This window comes from Nothoprocta perdicaria, unplaced genomic scaffold (genome assembly GCF_003342845.1).
Source record: "Nothoprocta perdicaria isolate Ctin4 unplaced genomic scaffold, notPer1 scaffold_0, whole genome shotgun sequence".
Lineage (NCBI taxonomy): Eukaryota > Metazoa > Chordata > Aves > Tinamiformes > Tinamidae > Nothoprocta > Nothoprocta perdicaria.
In genome coordinates, this window is record NW_020454092.1 from 14,830,790 (window position 1) to 14,849,452 (window position 18,663).

General features: G+C 40.3%; 2 protein-coding genes across 3 annotated transcripts in view; one reads left to right on the forward strand and one right to left on the reverse strand.

The window, feature by feature from the left end:
- STIL (STIL, centriolar assembly protein) overlaps positions 1–3,846 on the reverse strand; it is a 17,039-nt gene extending 13,193 nt beyond the window's left edge. Inside the window, exons 1-6 of the mRNA XM_026033880.1 lie at positions 3,740–3,846; positions 2,632–2,747; positions 2,343–2,530; positions 1,165–1,412; positions 301–384; positions 87–173 (exon numbers count right to left, since the gene is read on the reverse strand). Coding sequence (XP_025889665.1) covers positions 87–173; positions 301–384; positions 1,165–1,412; positions 2,343–2,530; positions 2,632–2,747; positions 3,740–3,831 — 815 coding nt within the window. The 5' untranslated portion in view covers positions 3,832–3,846. The remainder of the gene's footprint in view (positions 1–86; positions 174–300; positions 385–1,164; positions 1,413–2,342; positions 2,531–2,631; positions 2,748–3,739) is intronic.
- Positions 3,847–5,506: 1,660 nt separating this feature from the next.
- CMPK1 (cytidine/uridine monophosphate kinase 1) lies at positions 5,507–17,998 on the forward strand. 2 transcript variants are annotated; one of them, XM_026033889.1, is made up of 6 exons: positions 5,507–5,740; positions 12,474–12,620; positions 13,488–13,640; positions 14,828–14,904; positions 14,995–15,091; positions 15,999–17,998. In XM_026033889.1, the coding sequence occupies exons 1-6, from the start codon at positions 5,666–5,668 to the stop codon at positions 16,038–16,040; spliced, it is 591 nt and encodes a 196-aa protein (XP_025889674.1). In that variant the 5' UTR covers positions 5,507–5,665; the 3' UTR covers positions 16,041–17,998. The 2 variants fall into 2 exon arrangements, with proteins under 2 accessions (XP_025889674.1, XP_025889680.1); XM_026033895.1 differs by lacking the exon at positions 5,507–5,740 and adding an exon at positions 9,099–9,114.
- Positions 17,999–18,663: the final 665 nt, after the last annotated feature.

Below are 18,663 nucleotides of genomic sequence, written 5' to 3' on the forward strand. Positions count from 1 at the left end.
GACAGTGTTGCATTAGACACTGGCATGAATATAGGAGGATACATTTATGCAGTCAGTAGTTTGTTTTGTAGATCAAAGTCACTTGCCTTTCCTGGATTGAAGAGCTGAATAAATACCGCAAGCAACAGGCCCAGATTTGAGGGCTACAGATATGGGTAACTCCACTCAGCCAACTAAAAGTAAAAAGAAACATCCAATTAAAGAGAGTTACACTACCAAGCTTCTACGATATACTCTTTCAAGTACATCTCAAAATCCACAGGTGGATTAAGGTAAAATTGCACAGATGCAGCCACTTACACTCCAACTAACGGCAGAGCATAGGCCTTGGGATCCGACTCAAGCAGCAAAAGAAGCTTTCGTGTCTGGTCCATGGTAAGGTAGCTGAAACAAACAAAACCCCTCAATTTCTGCCTGTGTGTGCATAGTGTTTTGGAAATCAATTTTTTTTTTTTTTTTTTTTTTTTTTTTTGTTTAAAAAGAAAAAAATGCAGGATGAATGCATTTTTAGAAAATACTGCAAGCTTGCAAAAAATAACTGTTAGACCATTCCTCCACACAAGAACTCTTCAGTGTTTCATTCCCTACATATCCAAGCATTACTATGTACATTTACATAATATTCTGGTAGCCCCAATAAATCCAGAAATTAAGTCGTATTAAACATGCAGAGCAACTTTCAGAGGACTTTACAAAGTGCCTCTCCAAACAGAGTGCTAGGTAAACGCTTAAAGAGTAGATCAGTAAAATAATTTCAGGTAATCCTATTGGTAATGAGTCATGATGAGAATTCCCCCAATATGATCTTATAAGCCTAATTAACACAGTAAGTTTTTATTAACATTCACCTGATTCATTTTAGGGACAGCACTGATGATCAAAAAGCTGGATGCTTTTACTACTTATTTTGTTATCTAGAAATGTCTTATTCCTCTCACCTGTTCCACCTGATGTCAAAAGCAGGAGCTCCTGCTGAACAGTTTGAATATTTCCTCTACCCTGTTTCTGTATTAAATTTTTCTAGGTATTAGAAATTATACTCTTTTAATTCCAGTTAGTTTATTAACATGCAAAGCGCTAGTTAAGGTACCCATCTCTCTGGTTTTAAGAAATGCAACCAACTGGCATACAACTTTGGTAGTTTTAGCAATAACCTTTACTTACCCACATTTAAGAGTCCCTTGAACTTGTGCAATATTCATAGGACTGCTCAAGTTTCTTGCTAGGGCTGTAGGAATAATTGGGACAGACTTCAGAGGGGTGTATTCCAAGATATTTGCTGCAGTTATAGAAGCCCAATGAAAATTAAAATTTAGATTATCTAGGTTTTCTGTGAAAACAATGTGAGCTCTAACAGTGAGCAGCTTGGAAAGATCCAGGGAGTCTTTACTGCATAGACTGTGCTGCAGTTCCTAGAAGTTGGGGGAAAGGAGAGAAAAAAGTTAGAGACTTTTCATTAGCTCAACACTATTTTTATTACAGATGAAACTTAAAATAATCTGTCATAGCTGGTACTGCAATAAGCTGGTACTGTTTTTTTTTTTTTTTTTTAAAAAAAAAACAGGTCTAAAGAGTTGTTAGCTTTGCTGAATATCATAAGTAATAGTACAAAATACATCCAAAATTTATTAAATTTTGCATATCAATACTACTTATAATACTTCTGAAAATGTGAAATTACTTGCTAAGTAGCTAATAGCTAATTACTTGCTAAGAAGCCAATAGAACAAAACACAACTAGAAAGTTAAAGGTGATGTGGTAAAACTTACTTGCACTCAATAAATCTGTATCTTAAATGTGTACCATGAAAAAAGTTTAGATGGAAAACAAAAATCCTTTTTTACTATAAACGTACACATAAGAAAATGTTTACAGGAATGGAAGGAGTATTCACAAGGCTGTACACCTACCACAGAATATAGGAGACAGAGATACACTTCAAATATAGCAACTTAGCCTACACAGATAAAGATTTCCATGCAAGTTGCTTGCCTAGCAGTACTTTTTACCCACTCCGCCTCCTTCGTAATGCATTAAAAAAAAAAAAAAGCTTTTTCTTCTTTGTGTTGCTAATTTTGTCTTGCTAGTTTTGGTGGTCCAGCTAGCCAGAAAATTATGGTCAGAGAGCAAGATCTTAGTCTGATATCCAGAAGTGTGGTCCTTAAATAAGTGAAGATTACAGATTTTAATAGTTTCTAAGAAGATATTCAATGATCACCAAGTAGTTCATTTCACACAATTGAGTAGGTACCTCAAGCAGGCATCACCACCTCAAATCCGCTACCTGGATTAGTTTTAAACTGAGGCATGTAATAAACAAACCAGAAATTGCCAGGTTTACCTCAAAAGCCAAACTGATATCTTCAGCACTGTGCACTATGGTGTCATCTGAAGAAGGTCCCCATGAATTAATTGTACATGGGATCAAAAAGTCTCCAGGAAGAGCAGCAGTTGGAACTTTGCCTGATCCACTGGCAATTTCTCGACCGGGATCAAAACGGTCGATTGTTACTGTTACGCCTTCCCCATCTACAAAGAAAATAAATATAAAAAAATCATACCAAAATTCCTGAGTGTCAAATAACTGCTTGCTAGCCACCCATTATTGCCTCTCCGATTTTTTAAGTTACCTTCATCCACTAAAAGAGTTCCAAGTAAAAAACAGGAAAACAATTGCTTTTCATTCTGCTTAGCATGACGATAGGCAAGACGCAGTGTCTTCTCCATTACGGATAACTTTGGGTTTCTAAGGAAAGACAATGAGCAAGTTTAACACTAATCTTTCATTTCTTTTTTTAAATCATACAGGAAGATTTTATAAATTGCAAGAACTACCAGGATTTTTGTCTTATAAAAAGAAAGTACACAGAAAAGCCTAACGTACTTAACAGCAGAAAGGGATAAGTTAGCAATATTTATAAAATTTCACTGGAATTTTATCTCATATTCTGTGTATGTCCTGAATCATTAATGTTGAGAAAAAAAAGTAACTAGAACAGAACACACTGCAAGATCATTCCAACAAAAAAATTTAGCTGAATAAAAAAGGGGAGAACAATTCTTTATGTACAAGAGATAACGAGATAAGAGAAGAGCTTTTTCAGCTAAAGGGCATCATGGTTACAAGAACAAATAGAGATTTATCAACTATGACTTATCTTAATAGGAGGAGGAAGCTGGAAACTAACACAAAACCTTTAAGAAGTCTATTAAAATAACACAATGGTCAAAAAAAGCCTAACTAATTTTAACACAGAGTTCTTTCATTTTAGCAGAGTATTTAGTATAGATGCTTAACAATGCAAAGACTCTTTTTAGGCGGTCTCAATAACACAAGAACATGCACCTGCAGAAAAATAAGTCATTAACAACATTTTTAAGTTAGTGGAAATCTAGTAGCTAATTTTAACTAAATCTAGGACTAACGGACTCATATTGGAAACATGCTATTTGTATTCAACTGTTATAAACATTCTTGCTCGCAGACAAGGAAAAGCAGGCACAGACAAGGAAAGCATGGGGCACCTCAAACTCAAATGAGTGTGACACATTCCCAGAGTGAAATCCTCAAGTAATTCCAAGGAAAAGCCCTATGTACTTATGAACACGCTTGTGTTTTTCATAGAGATATTGACTGTTGTTGTTTTATATCCCTTACCACGGGCTCAAATGAGGAAAATAAACCATGACTCAAAACTCATGATCTATACATTATTCGCCTTAAGAAGTTATTTATACCTGTAATAGCTGATATGTGAACCAATGACATCTCCCATAGGGACAGGATCCCAGAGGGCACATTTAGACAACGGAAAACTGAATGGGACCATCCTTTCCGGGACAAATCTGGGGAGAAGAGAGTGAAGAAAAGAAAGGAAAGCAGATTTAACTTAGTATTTTCCTGTACCATTTATCAAAATGCACCAAGTAAACTAACAGTAAAAACAAAGAGGCGACCTAAGGGTTTTTTGTTTGTTCTGTTCCAAGACCCAATCACCGAAGCCGAAACTTTGCTCTACAAAGTTGTCAAGGATATGAAACACAAAGAGAGCGGGGCACAGCCATTCCCCTGGACAGTTCCTTCACATGATCCTAAAAGCATATAGGCCAAAAAACAAGCTTGCAAGACACAGAAACTCATGAAATTAGGTGATATTAGGTCAGCTAGCCAACCCCCTGCAGCCTCAACTCATATTTACAGCCAGCAGTCGTTCCTTAAGTTGCAAAGACATTTAAAATACCGAGTCAAACAAGGTAATTCACAGGCTGTGATCACACCCCAGCCTGACCTCAAGAAATTAAGGCTACAGTCCCAAACTGACCTACACAAACAGGATTCTAAAGCCCTCGTTAACTTTAGGTCAAATGCTGAACATTTGGCCGACATCTCACGACCGTTTCCCCGCACAGAGCTTCCTCTGCGAGCAGCAGGAGCGCCCGGGGACGTTTCGCCGCCTAAGCGGGCTCCAGCGGCGCCAGGAGGGTTTCGCCACCGCGCACCAGCGCAACGACCCGCCAGGTGCCCGCAGCGCGACCCGAGCGCCACGGCGGGGCCCTGCGGGGCGGCCCCTTCTCCCGAGGGCCGCGTTGCGGGCGGGAGGCCCCGGGCACCGTCTCACCTGCTGCCGCTCCCGCAGCGGCCCCGCGCGCCTCAGCCCGCCGCGCTCCGGCGCCTCTCCCAGCCCGCCCCCGCGCGCCGCCAGGCCCTTGCGACCAATGGGGAAGCGCAACTAAGCGCGCTCCCGCCTCCTCCGCCCACTGGCGCCCAATGGGAGCGGGGGAAGCCGCGCGCTCCACCAATCACACCGCGCCCCTCGCGGTCCAACCGTCAGCGCGCGCGCGCTGGGGATTTAAAAACGCAGCGTTCTCATAAACGGTCAAGGGGGCGGGGCTGCGGGCGCGCAGGCGCAGAGGCCGCGGCGCGGTTGCCATGGCAGCGCGGCGGGAGCCGCGATGGCGGCAGGGAGCCGCGATGGCGGCAGGGGAGGCCGGAAGGGAAGGCGCTTGTCCGGGCCCGCCGCCAGCTCGGGCCGGGCCGCGGTCTTGGCCGGGCCGCCCCGCCAAGACTTCGGTCCGCGGCCCGGCTGGTGGCGGCGCCGCCCACGCGGGTTCCGGTGGCGGCTGCTCCCGCGCGGGGGCCGCTTGCGTGGCGGCCACGTTGCCCAGGGCCCGGAGAGAGGCGAGCCGCTCCTCGCTCCTGGGGGGAAAGGCCGTGAAGCGGTGCGGGCTGGATCCGCAGCTGGATGCAGCTCGGCCGCGGCGATGGAGCCGCTAATTAGACATAAACGTGTCCTCCGCGCCCTGCCTTTCACACGGGCCCGTGACCGCTGAAGCGGAGCCCAGAGCGGGTCCCGCAGCCCGCCGTGGGCAGCGCGCACCCGGCGCGGCCACGCGGCAGGGCGCCGGTGTGCGCGAGGCGCGGCCCAGCCGCACGAGCCCGGCCCGGGGCGGGCTCTTCCCGTGCCCGGAACCCCCCGTTTCCCCCCGGAAGCGCCGGCGGGGCGGGAGCGCGCGCGCCGCCGCCACCGGAAGCAGTTTCCGTGCGCGGGCGCCGGTGCGCGGTGGTGGCGGCGGCGGCTCCGCCTCGGCCCCGGCCCCGGCCTCGCTCCGTGCCCCGGCCCCGCCGCGGTCCTGCTGCTGCTGCGCCGCCGCCTGCGCCTCCTCATGAAGCCCGTGGTCGTGTTCGTGCTCGGCGGGCCCGGCGCGGGCAAGGGGACGCAGTGCGCCCGCATCGTGGAGGTGAGCGCGGCCCGGGCCCCTCGCCGCCCTCCCGCAGGCCCCGCGGATGGAGGCGGCGGGGGGGGATCCCGCCGGGAAGCGGGGTGCGGGATCCCGGGGGCTCCCCGCGCCTGCGTGACTTGCAGGGTCAAGGTCCGTGTGGTGTGGGGTGCGTCTGCTAACCGTGAGGACCGACACAGGGCACGCGGCCACGGGTGGCCCTTCTGAGCCGGTAGCACCACGTAAGCAGCGCTATTTAAATCTTCAAACCCGAAATCTGCTTCTGTAAAATAATATACTGGAAGCTAAAACATACCGTCAACCTATAGGAAATTGTCTAATTCTTGTCAAAGCATCTAAAATAGGCGTTTCGAAAGTCAGGGTGAGAACACCTTGTGCTGGATTTTGTTTTGCATCTGAAGATCTTGGTGGTATTTTGCTTCAGAGCAACTGCCTGAAAAAAGGTCAGATACGTAGGTGGTGTGGAAAAGTCGTAATTGCCTTGTATTTTGTTGGATGGTCGCAAAAATGATTAAGGCTTAACGCTTTGCAGCACATATATGTTGGATTTAGACTTTTTTTTTCCGGAACAATTTTTTTTTTTTTAATTGAAAGCTTTGCGGATTTGAGGCTTAGCCCTACCTCCACTTAGAGAAATGCCTAAGAGCTGCAGCAACGCCCACGTTCCTGGGACTCCCGTTGGAGAAAGCCACAGGTCCCAGCACAGGCACGTTCTGTGTGTCCGGGTCTGGTGGTGCCGCTGCCGTTACATCCCAGCCCTCACCGCTGCACAACTTGGCCCTGTGCGTTTAGGCCAGACTGAAAAAATGCCTTTATAGCTCAAGCTCTGAAGGCTTTTAACCTCAAATTATATGCTGTCATTCAAACCACCTTATTCTCCAAATTGAATTGTGGGATGAAAGCTTCATGACAGCTATGAACCTATTTTGTTAAGGTCAAATGGTGTCTGGAACATAGCAAACAAATGCGCTTAAGCTGCAGGGAAATTTTGTAGGCTTTCATTAAAGGCTTTCCCTGAGCCTGTAATGAAGCCTCAGGGCTGAGGTATCTTGTGTGGTTACTGCCCTGGGTTTAGAAATATAAATACATTGAACTTGATAGGCTAATGTAATTGGGTAAAGATCGCTTTTGTAGGAGGTATTCAAGTGAGTCATTGCTACTTAAATTTTCATCTAAAAATGAAGTTTGGAGGGGAAGGGTTAGCTTGCACGTACTGCTTTACATTTGATTTGTAAGCCTGGAAGGGGAAATCCAGATGGTAAGAAGTAGGTTTGCTTTAATTTTGCTCTTCCTGTTCCCTACTCACGAAGGAGTTCCTGATGTCCCGTGTTCTGGGCGGGCAGTTTTAGGCCTGCAGACCCTGCGTGGGCAGAGGTGACGGCTTTTCTGCTCGCCTGGGCCCAGCTTTGCAGAAGCTGCCTAAGCCTGGAGGGAGAAGGGCTCAGGTAGCTGAAGTGAACGTTGGTCTGGTTGCAGCCTGGTGGAAAACGTTTCCTGCAAGAGCATGAACAAGGAAATGTGGATGCAGTGTAGCTGGGGAGACCAACACCTATTTGTTTTTATTTCAAGCTCACATCCTACTTAGTCTCTTAAACCACCCCCTAAAGAGCCTAATGCAGGCAATTGAATAGTCTTTATGTACTCAGTGCTGCCTTTGGGTGGGAAGTGTATTTTTGTTTGGATTTTAACCCCTGCTGGCAGCTTGCCACAGAGAAGGGTGAAGAAAAGAGGCTGTAGTTGAGTAATAATAAACCCCATTCATACTTGTTGTAAATGGACCATTTTGTATCAGTTTATGCTTGGAGTGAATCTGACCTGGTACCTTGCTGTAAATATTAAGTTTGTGCTCAACAAAATAAGTCAGTATGAGCTATAAATATTTCTGGATTGCTCTACGTACAGGAGAATACATCCCATCACCTCTAATCAGATGAGATCTTGTATGATTTTAGCTTAAACTGATTTTGCTTAAAAACAAGGGTAACTGTAAGTGGTTTGTGGAATAAGGGGCATTATAAGTTACCTCACAACAGTCTTGCAAAGAAGTAATATTATTGTTTTGCTGATTATGTTGTAATATTGAGAAAAAGAAGTTGACTAGGCAAAATAGTGTGTTTGCTAATATTAGCCTAAATCATAAGAACGTAGTATGTGTGAGCTGGGGTTCTTAGTTCTGCAGAAGGCAGGTGTTCCTGCCAGGCTTGGACTAAAATGAAGGGCTGATTTGAGGGAGCAAGATGCAGTAAGGAGCAGAAATGGATATTGACATAGTGTACGAAAGAGAACAACAGGTAAGTGATGAGCATTCTCTATTGCCATGGGTAAGGGTCGAAGAGACACTTGAACCAGCAGAGTTTCCTCTGATACGCAGATTTCTGTGTCTGTTCTGAGAATTCACAGATTTCTCACTGAATCCGGATTTGGCATAATTGCTTCTCTGTGCCAATTTACCCTGTGTAGAAAGAGATGAAAGTAGAATTCCCTCCTTATGTCTCATTCCTTCCATTTAAATTCTCCAAATCGTCAAATTGAACCTTCTGCCACAGGCTTGTGTGGAGTTTAACATCATGTGAAACTGTTGCACAGCTTGTTGCATGCGCCAAAGTAATCGAGCAGGTTGTTGGATCTTGTCACCTGAACGCAGGCTCTCGCAATAACCTTACTGCTTTTGATAGTCCTATGCATGTGTATAGGACATTGAATATTTCTGCTGCTCTTTTGTGAACTTACTTGTTTTCTTGAGTTTGCCATAATTATCCTGCAAGTAAACTCTATTCTGCCTCAAATCTGTACAAAGTATGCAGTTGTTAAGTTATAAATGTTAAGAAGTTTTGCATGTAACACAAAGCTCTTCAGAGAAAAAAGAATAACAGCTATTTGCGTTTATCCCAAACAACATTTCAGCTGTGTATTTTTTTCCCCAAACAAGGCTGTTTTGTAAGAATGTTAGCCATGCAAGACGTCCCTGTCTCTGTGTAGCCAAAATATAATTAATTTCCACCACAACACTATGCTGTGTATTTGTCTTGAAATTTAAAGTAATCCCACAAGGTAAGATGCTTAATCTTCTCCTTTTGCGAGGATATACATCACTATCACAATGCAAGGTGTTAAGTTACAATGGGATATATGATAAGGAGCTTTCCTAGAGTAAAGAAAACTAAGCAAAGGAGAACACTTGTACTTTGAAAGTGGCAGTTGACTTAGGTTTGGCTGCCCTTGCTTATCGTCTGCAGGGAAAGAGTTAACTTCTTTTGGAAGAAAAAAAAAACTTTTGAACTCTCTTCCAAGAATATCAAGTCTTATCAGTGTGTTTTCCCTTAGGTTCTCATTATTGTTTCGTAAATTGAGCTTTAGGGCTGTTTTGAAACATGGTAAGTGTTTGTAGGTGTTCAAGATTTATCCTATGTGCTTCTCTTTTATACCATGCAGGCTTCCTTACTGTACATAGATTAGGGAGAGTCCAAAATTATTTGTGTGACTACATTAACTGTGTTTGTTTTTTCATTTTTTATTTCTTTTTTGTTTGTTTGTTTGACTAAGCAGAAAGCACCTCTGTTACTACATTGCAGCCTAAGGTTATTCCACATGGTAACTGCTAGCAAGACAGACAAAGGTCTTTTGTTTTATTTTTAGAATATTCATGCTATAGACTGTGCAGCATTTAAACTTGTTCTTGATTGGTGTATCTTGGAACTTGTGGCAAATTTCAGTTGTTTATTAAGGTTGCCTGACATATGGCAAACCAGAACTGAGGCAATAAAAGCCTGTTTTGTTTGTTTAAATCTTAAGCCCTTTGACTTTCATTTTCTGATTAACTATGATAAGTCAAGATAGGAGTCGAGGTCAAAGTAATAACTTGTTTCTCTTGCTTTTCCTTGACTTCTGCTCACCTAAATAAATAAGTTCTGAACTGCATGCCGGCTGCATTGATGTGTTGCTGGACCACAGGGGATTGAATCAGAAATAAACCTCTCACCAAACAAACCTTGCTTTGCGAGGAGCCTCAGCAGCAGCTGCGTCACTCCGTGATCCTTTCTCAGTGCGTTGAGAAATTTGATAGAGCAGACTTTGCTTTATTCAGGCGTTGCACAACTGTGACTCATATTTTCATTTATATTCTTTATTTATCGTATTTACTGGAAGCAAAGCATTTTTGTCCGAGGTGTGGAAGTTGCAAGTCCTGGCTCACAGAAGGCAGATAGAAGTGGCTGCAGCACACGGAGAGATGACATTATTCCAGGATACTGCAGGTTTTGAGTTTGGAGACGTGGAGTTACCACCTACATATCCCTGTTTGCTCTTTTGGGTGGGGACTGGTTTAACAGGAAGAATAAGCAAACCATGGTCTGCTCTGCTTCGTGCAGTACTGCTAAGTGCTGTTCCTGTCTGTCACGGGATTGTAAAAAACTTAAGCTTGCCTTTCCACTCCCTTGTGGCTTTCAAAACAAAAGATGTTTACAAGGGTGCTGAAAACAGTTGATTTGTCTTTCATGCATTATTAATCTTTGCAATGGACTGGGATAATGATTCTGCAAACAGAAACAGTTTTGGAAATAACAAGATCAACCTGTATAGTAGCAACTTGTCAGTGTAATCTTTTTGTTTTATAAAAGAACATTCTAGTCAACTAGCATAGTGGAAACCACTCTCTGAGATACATTTAGAATAGATTTTTTTTCCTCTCAATATCTAAAAATCTTTCCAGATTTTAGGCAACTTGGCATCCAAATATCTTGAATTAAAGAGAAAAATATTTTGAGTCTTCCTTTTAGTTATCAGCAGGCATTATGAATCTATCATTTATATGTATACTAAAAGAATTGGAGAAAATGTTTTTAGTTTGTTTGTTTTTACATGTGGAAGTGAGCCCTTTTCTGCTTTCAAAGAAGCAAAATTGGACAGGGGTTGCAATAGGTCCTGATCTGGGGGTTGCATCAAGATGTGCTTGGCTTGTAAGGAAAGTCATGTTGTCACAGTGCAAAATTCAGCAAGATGAGAGAGTATTTTGAGGTTGTTGCTCAATAACATCACAGTCTCTTTTACCAGCTCTTGAGGATGTTAAGATTTAGCCCTCTCCAGGGCACTTGCTGAGGGCTTATCTTGCCTAAGATGAAAGAAAACTATAAGGGCCCTCTACACATGGCTTGATTAAAACTGGCAAGAATAAGATGAGTACTGCAGATGAGTTAAGCATCTCTCCTTTGCTTATTTGTGTTATTTAAACTGACATGTTGTCGTTGCCTCTTGTACTCATTAAATAGATATTTTGCCATTCAGCTCTCAAGGAGCAGTTTGTCTTTTCTTATAGCCTGATTAATCCGTTCTGAAAGTTACTCTTGAATACAATTTATGGTTATTTAAAACAAATCTATTTATACAGCAGCACTTTAAAATGCTTCTAACTATTGCTTTCCTGTTCAGCCATTCAAAACTGCTTTAGTTTGCTAAGGGACAGAATTCCAAAGATTGTCTGACTCAATTTCCTTTTCATGCATGAAAAGGAAAATGCTGAGGAAAATTAAATGGTTTTGTAATCCTCTAAAACTTACGGGATTATTTTTGTCTCCTGTTTTCTCTTTTGTAGAAATATAATGTTAAAAATATATTTTTTTTAATTGTAGCAAGAGGAGCCACATATTAATGTAGCGTTCAACAGAATGAAGTTTCATACTTATAGAAAAGATTTACTCTGGTTAGTTTGTATCTAAATATTTGGATTTGCAATTAAATTAGGTGTATTGAAAAGCAATGCACATGTAAGCAGAAGCATGATGAGCTGTAAGAGATGTGTGTAGAGCTTTTTCTTAAGTTATTTAGAGCAAAATCTTGTTTGCTTTTTTTTTTTTTTTTTTTTTNTTTTTTTTTTTTTTTTTTTTCTTTTCTTTTCTACAGCTACATACAGTTTTGGAGATTTAGGTAATTATATCCTCTCTTAAATTAGAACTGTAGCAGAACTAACTTTTAGGCTTCTGTGAGTGGAACTGGAAAGTAACTGAAATGCTTTTAAACTTACTTAGTGGCTTGTGCAGTAATTCCGTTGTACTTACTCCAGTAGCCAGGTTTCTAAATCCCAAGTTCACAGCCACAGAAGGTGTTTAATCCCATTATTATGGTGCTCAGGCTCCTTCTCTTTTTTATTTTTTGGGGGCATTATCGCTGTAGCCAGGCTGATACCCATCAAGGCTTTTTTTTTTTTTTGATCCTGCCGTTTTAGAATTTGAGCCCAGTTATCTGTATGTTTAATTTGTCTTGTGTTCTTAGTTGTATAACTAGCATATAGGTAATCACCAATGAAATGTCTTTATTACTTGTTTGCAGACTCTATCTTTATCCGGTAACTTATAACCACTTAAACACTTTAAGTGGTCGAACTGCTAGGATGCAATGTAGGTTTTGTCAAGTCTGGTGATCCCTAAATGTCCAATAACACAGCACAGCATTCCAAGAAGCACTTTGGTGACTTTGAGACTGTCTCCCTATTGAAGATGTCAGCATTACTTTTGAAAATGGGCTGTGTCTGTGGGCAAATTAACCTTGACTCTTTTTCCAGGAATTTGTATCCTGTTCAGCCTTTATGGAGATGAAACAGATCTGTTGCTAGCAAGTTGATCTTCCAAGTCCGCTTCTCTTGTGTTAGGGAGATCATGGGGCTGATACTACCGACTGGGAGAACTTTGTGTGTGTGTGTATTCGAGAGTGTTTATGTCTGTTCATTTTTTTTGTGTTTCAGAAATATGGCTACACACACCTTTCTGCTGGGGACCTCCTTCGAGACGAACGAAAAAGGCCAGGCTCACAGTATGGAGAGCTCATTGAGAACTACATTAAGGAGGGTGAAATCGTACCGGTGGAAATAACAATCAGCTTGTTGAAGAGGGTAAGGACAGGGCAATTTCCTTGCTGATTTACTGCTGTGGACTAAGCAGCAAAGGAGTGGGCACGTTCCCAAAGGGCTGCCCGCCCAGCCGTGCGAGTAGGAGAAAATGACAGACACGTAGGTGCTTGTCCCGTGCTTGTCACTCACTGGAAAGCAACGGGTAGGTGATGACGTATGATACCTAATGAGAACAGGACTTTTAAAGAAATGAGCCAATGCACGTATTCTTGTGTAGCTCTGTATTTCTCAACTAGCTTTTGAACCTGTTGGTCAACTCAACTGTGTTGTGATTAAAGACTAGAGGCCTTAAAGGTATTAGGTTTCTGTAAGTTTACTCAAACTGGACAGCCAAGTAAAGGGAACAGCATCAGCTAATGTTCCCTCCAAAGGAATAGCTTGGCTTTTATCCTTATTAGATATCCAAATCCCCACCGGAATATCTACCAGGAGGCTGGAGGAACTTCTCTTGCTCATGGAACTCTGTTTTGCTGAAGTGGTTTTTTTTTTTCCGCTTTAGACTTAACTCTAGACCCGGAGCACACTGGCACATTCTGTTCTGTAAGAACACATTCCAGGATCTCGGGGAACATAAATTTTTAAGGCTATGATTGTGTGTGTCATCAAATTTGAGCCATATAAAGTAATGAATTCAGTATGAAAGAAGTCTATGTTAGTGCATCAGTAAAATAAGTAAAATGCCTCGAAGATAACAGTTGGTTTTTTTTTTTTTTTTTTTTTTTTTTATAACATTTGCAATGATTTCCTGATAAGTTTCCTAGCTTTCCGTTTGAACATTTTGGGGGGAACTTAATAAGCAGAAGAATAGTTTTACGTGCAAGAGACCTTGAATTGAATTATCTTCATCAGGCTATGGATCAAACAATGGCTGCCAATTCCCAAAAGAACAAGTTCTTGATTGATGGATTTCCCAGAAATGAGGATAATCTTCAAGGCTGGAATAGGACCATGGATGGAAAGGCAGATGTTTCTTTTGTTCTCTTTTTTGACTGTGACAATGAGGTAATGAATTGTGCTGTTCTGTAACTTCCTTACTTGCTTTATTATGAGAATCATTCAAGGAGAACAATAAAACAGTGGTTTTGTTAGTGTTAATGGACTGGTGTAAGTGTAGGAGGAAGACTCAGGTCTGAGTTTCAGGAATCTGTAACTGTGTTTTAGGGGATGGAAAACTGCATGATTTTGAAATAGCAAGTTATTAATTATCCCTGATAAAATTTTGTACAAATAAATTCTATTGAACAAGTACTTCAAACAGTTGTATTCTTATAAAACTGTATTAAAATAAATACTTGTATATACATTTAAACAATTATTTGGTTAATTTTCAGAAAACATTATTCTATCTACTCTGTTTTTTAATGTGAAGTCAGTTCATTACCACTGTTCACTGTTCATTATCACTGTTCAGTTCTGAAGTGCCGGCAGCCTAAGTCTTAATTTTCACAGCAGTAAGCTCTGCTAGAACACATAATAATCAACATTTTACTCAGCAAGTCATTACAAGATTACAAGGGCATTTTGACAGGCATACATTATATACATTTAACAAGTGCCATCCTATGCTTTCTCTTTAAGATGTCTTTGCCCGTGAGGGACAGAAACAGATGCAAGAATCGCAAAGCCTTAAACTGACTTTCTTCCTCTTATCCTTTGTCCCACTTCCCTGAGTTCATTTGGTAGTTTAAATATAGTTACAATTAATTTTTTATTTAGATAAAAAAAAATTAATTAGAGCAGCATCAAGTAATAACAGCTTAACTCCTAAAAATTTAATATATAACCTTACATGAATTCTTGGGAGAGCATCTGGTAGTGGTAGTTTTAGATGTTTTGGTTTTTCCTCCCCTCAGGCATATACTAATGCTTTTTAGAAAGCTTAAACGCACCATGGAAGTCAAATGTTTCTCTTTTTTAAATGTCACCAGGTTACCCTACAAAGCTGGAGATTTAGCTTTTATTTTTCCTGGCCTCAGTCATGTTTTTGAGCACCAGTTACTGTAACTGGTGAACTGTAAGGCTGTCATGAATTCAAAGTTATGCAAGTCAGATCTATCCAGTATTTTATATCCTGCTTATATAATATTTTTTGAAGATCTGTATTAAATTCAGGGGGGGTTGTTTTCTTTGTATTTTTAGAGTGCACATTGTTATTTCTTGCGATGATCCTTTGGATTTCTTATTTGTAGATATGTGTTGGTCGCTGTCTTGAAAGGGGAAAGAGCAGTGGTAGGAGTGATGATAATCGCGAGAGTCTGGAAAAGAGGTAACATACCCACTTCTCTTTTCCTTTTTCTATTTTTTCTTTTTTTTTTTTATTATGTAATAATTTCTAACTCCCCTTTGCTTTCTCTAGAATTCATACATACCTGCAGTCTACAAAGCCTATAATAGACTTGTATGAGAGAATGGGGAAAGTCAGAAAAGTGGATGCCTCTAAATCTGTTGATGAGGTAAGTATATAATCCACATTCATCATGTAGAGTCCTCATATACCTCGACTGTTGGAGGTAGAGAGACACTGACACAAATGCAACATGCAACATACATGTTACATATATGTTACATGTTACGTAAATGTTACATATTTAAAATACACAACGTTCATGTTACATGCGTAAACATGTTACATACAGTTACATGCTAAAACCATAAAGCATACATGTTACATAAATGTTAAATGCTAAAAACACGTTACATGCTATATGCTAAAACATGCAAAATACACTTTACATGCTTAAAACATACAACATACAAGTTACATGTGAAACATAAGATATAGGTTACATGCCAAAACATGCTAAGAACATTCAACATGCCAAACATGCGAAGATCATGTTACATGCCAAATCATGCAACATGCTAAGAACATACAACATGCCAAAACATGCTAAGAACGTGTTACACACAAAAACATGCTAAGGACATACAACATGCCAAAACATGCTAAGAGCATGTTACGTGCTAAAACATGCATTTTACATAGTAAAACTCTCAACATAGATGTTACATGCTTAAAACAGAGAACATGCAAAAACATTTTAGGAACATACATGTTACTAACATGTTTTGTGTTACATGCTTAAAACATGTTACGTGTTACGTGCTAAAAGCATACAATGTACATCTTACACATGTGTGACAGTTTACATGTTACATGTTGTAAGTATCATACATATTACATGTTACATACACGTTATGGAGCAATATTTGTATACATATACATTATGTTCATATATACATTAATGCTACATGTTATGCATTTCAAAAATAGCATCAGTTACTTTTTCTGTTGGTTTAACTTGACTTAAGCGATTACTTAACACTTCATAAAATTAACCATTGTTTTTCTCCTTTTAGGTGTTTGAAAAAGTTGTACAAATTTTTGAAAAAGAAGGCTAGTTCCCAGCTTGAAGGTTCGCCTTAAACTTGTGCTTGAATTTTGCTTGATAGCTGCTACTGCAGTCCACTCTCTGTAATTATTTTAAGAGTTTATTTCACACAGTCAGTGATGATTGGAAAAGTAGGTAGAAATCAATTTGTTTATCTAAATAGGAAATCATTTCTCATGGCTATAATAGACAAATTTAAGGGTTCCTCATTAATTTTAGTTCAGTTATTCGCACAGCAGAAATATACGTGGTTAAAACATCTCTCTGAAGAGACTGCTTATCCTGTCACAGTTCCGTGCTTTTCATGGGCAACCCTATTGCCATACACATTTTATTTTTTTAGGATTGGGTAAACAGCAATGAGGGACCTGTGTGTCCTTGCTTTTTTGGATGTTTGGACCAAATTTAGGAGATGCTCTTTTTCCAAGTATAATTTTGCCACTCATTTCCCAGTTACCTCCAAACCTGAATTCTGAGAATCAAACTACATGTAGTATGAGAATCTGCTTTAGCAGTTATCACAAACGTATTTATGTGCTGTTTAGCAGTAGGCATACAAAGTACTTAATAGAAAGTGGTGCTTTCTTAAAATTCTGGGTTTAAACTGTCATAAGGCCTTGAGTACCTGGATAACATGGCCCTGGCTTCTTACTTGTCTTTGCAAAAGAATGTTGTTTGAAAGTCAGGTCAGTGTCTCTGTACTCATTTATTTAGGATGATAATTACGTTCTTAATTATAGCATGGTCTTTACGAGGTGGAACAACTGTTAAATAGTATGTAATAAATAATCTTCTGATTGTGTCTTTTGTAACCAGTGGAAAGCATTTTCTGTATTATTATCGAAATACTGTGTTACTGAATACTTTAAAGTTTATTACCTGGAGAAACATTTTTATGGTTAAACATGTGAGTTTGTTTCCCTAAAATTGTGTAATTTTAATAGCTGTTTGTTTGAAAGGGTATTGTAAATTATTGCACTTTGTTAAGATGTGGTCAGCTGGGGGAAAAAATCTGCATTAAAAAGTTCTGTAAACAGATCGGGTCCTTCTTTCCTGCATTTTCTTGAGCAGGAAGGTACAGTCAGCATCAGTAGTTGAAACAGTTTTTTAAATGTTTGCACACTTGTGGAATAGTTCTGCCTTCTGTTTAAAGTAACTGGTTTTCCCCATATGGCTTTAATCCACATAGGTCTGTGGGGGGCAAATCATGCATTCCTTACACACCCTAAGTTAATTTTTCATTGAAGCAAACCCTGCAAGGTTTGAATATGAGCATTTCAACTAGTCATAGCGATAGGGTGTTCTTTGCTACATTAACTGACACTGTAATTGGTTTGCAATATGCTATTAGATGCAGTAAAATACAGGGAAATGCAATTTGGAAATCTTTCTTGAAGAAAAATCTTCAGTTTTTCTTCAAAATCCTATGTAGAGCAAAGCAGCTTGAATTAAGTCTAGCTTCTGGTTGCCCTCAGGCCTGTTGGTCCTCATCCTGCGAGCCCATCCGTGTAGGCAGGTCTGTGTTTGCATGGTCTTATTTCACTGAGGGTCTTAGGATTGTTGGACTAGGGAGGAAAGATGGATGCAGAAGCAAAGAGAAAATGACCCTGTTTTTTTCCAGTCCAGCATTGGTACAAACAAGGTACTGAGCACAAATACCACCTTTACTACTACAGAAAATACAGACCATGGCTACTTCTGTGAGTTTAGGAGGCTACTGCTTTCCCTTTATGAATTTTCCCTTAAGGATCATGGAATTTAATTCCTGCTGTATAAATATACTGACGTAGGATAGGATCCAGTGAAACTACATTTTTGATAGAAAGGTTAAAATCGGGATTTTTCCAGAAAAACTTCAAACAGGATTCTCTGCTCTTAGAGAGATAATTTCTTTTATTTCTAAAATACTGTATTTTTTACAAGTTCTGCTCAGAATAGATGATTTCTTTTCTCGACATATTCTTTCCTGTGTATTTAAGTGCAGAAACCAAAAAAAAAAAAAAAAAAAAAATAGAGCAAGCTTTTGGGAAAGGTTTTTGACAATATCGAATTTGGAGTGGATTGTACTGTGTCTGTGCAAAGATTAGATTTTTTTTGTCATTTTATTTATTGAAGATGCCATTAAATGTAATGCCAATTTTTTTCAAATTTAACTTGATGATTGAAATGAAGATTAAAGGTAATACACAAATGTGTTGTGCTCATTTCACGACAAAATTGTACGAAGAATTTGAGAATATCCAATAAATTGTTTTGTGGCTTAATGCGAGTGCTTGATCTGCAATCATCTGTCCCAGGCGTATTTTTATATATAGAGAGATGATGTGATTTTTATAGAGAGAGAGAGATGATGAGAGGATTTTAAAATGTGTGCTTTTCATGTGCATCAGCTACAAACTTACTTTTGGACTTAGGTCAGGGTTCTGCCTCAAGGGACGAAAGTCTCGTGGATGTTGGTGGAAGCAGCGTTGGCCCCGTGGAACAGGCTTTTTAAAAAAAGAAACTGAGAAATTGCCAAGCTTATTTTTAAAGCCTTCACATTTGGCTCTAAAGAATTGTCACAAAATTGGCTGTTCGCTGATGTATAAATTTCCAATAAACAAAATGTTGTACTTGAAAATTTATTCTGGAAA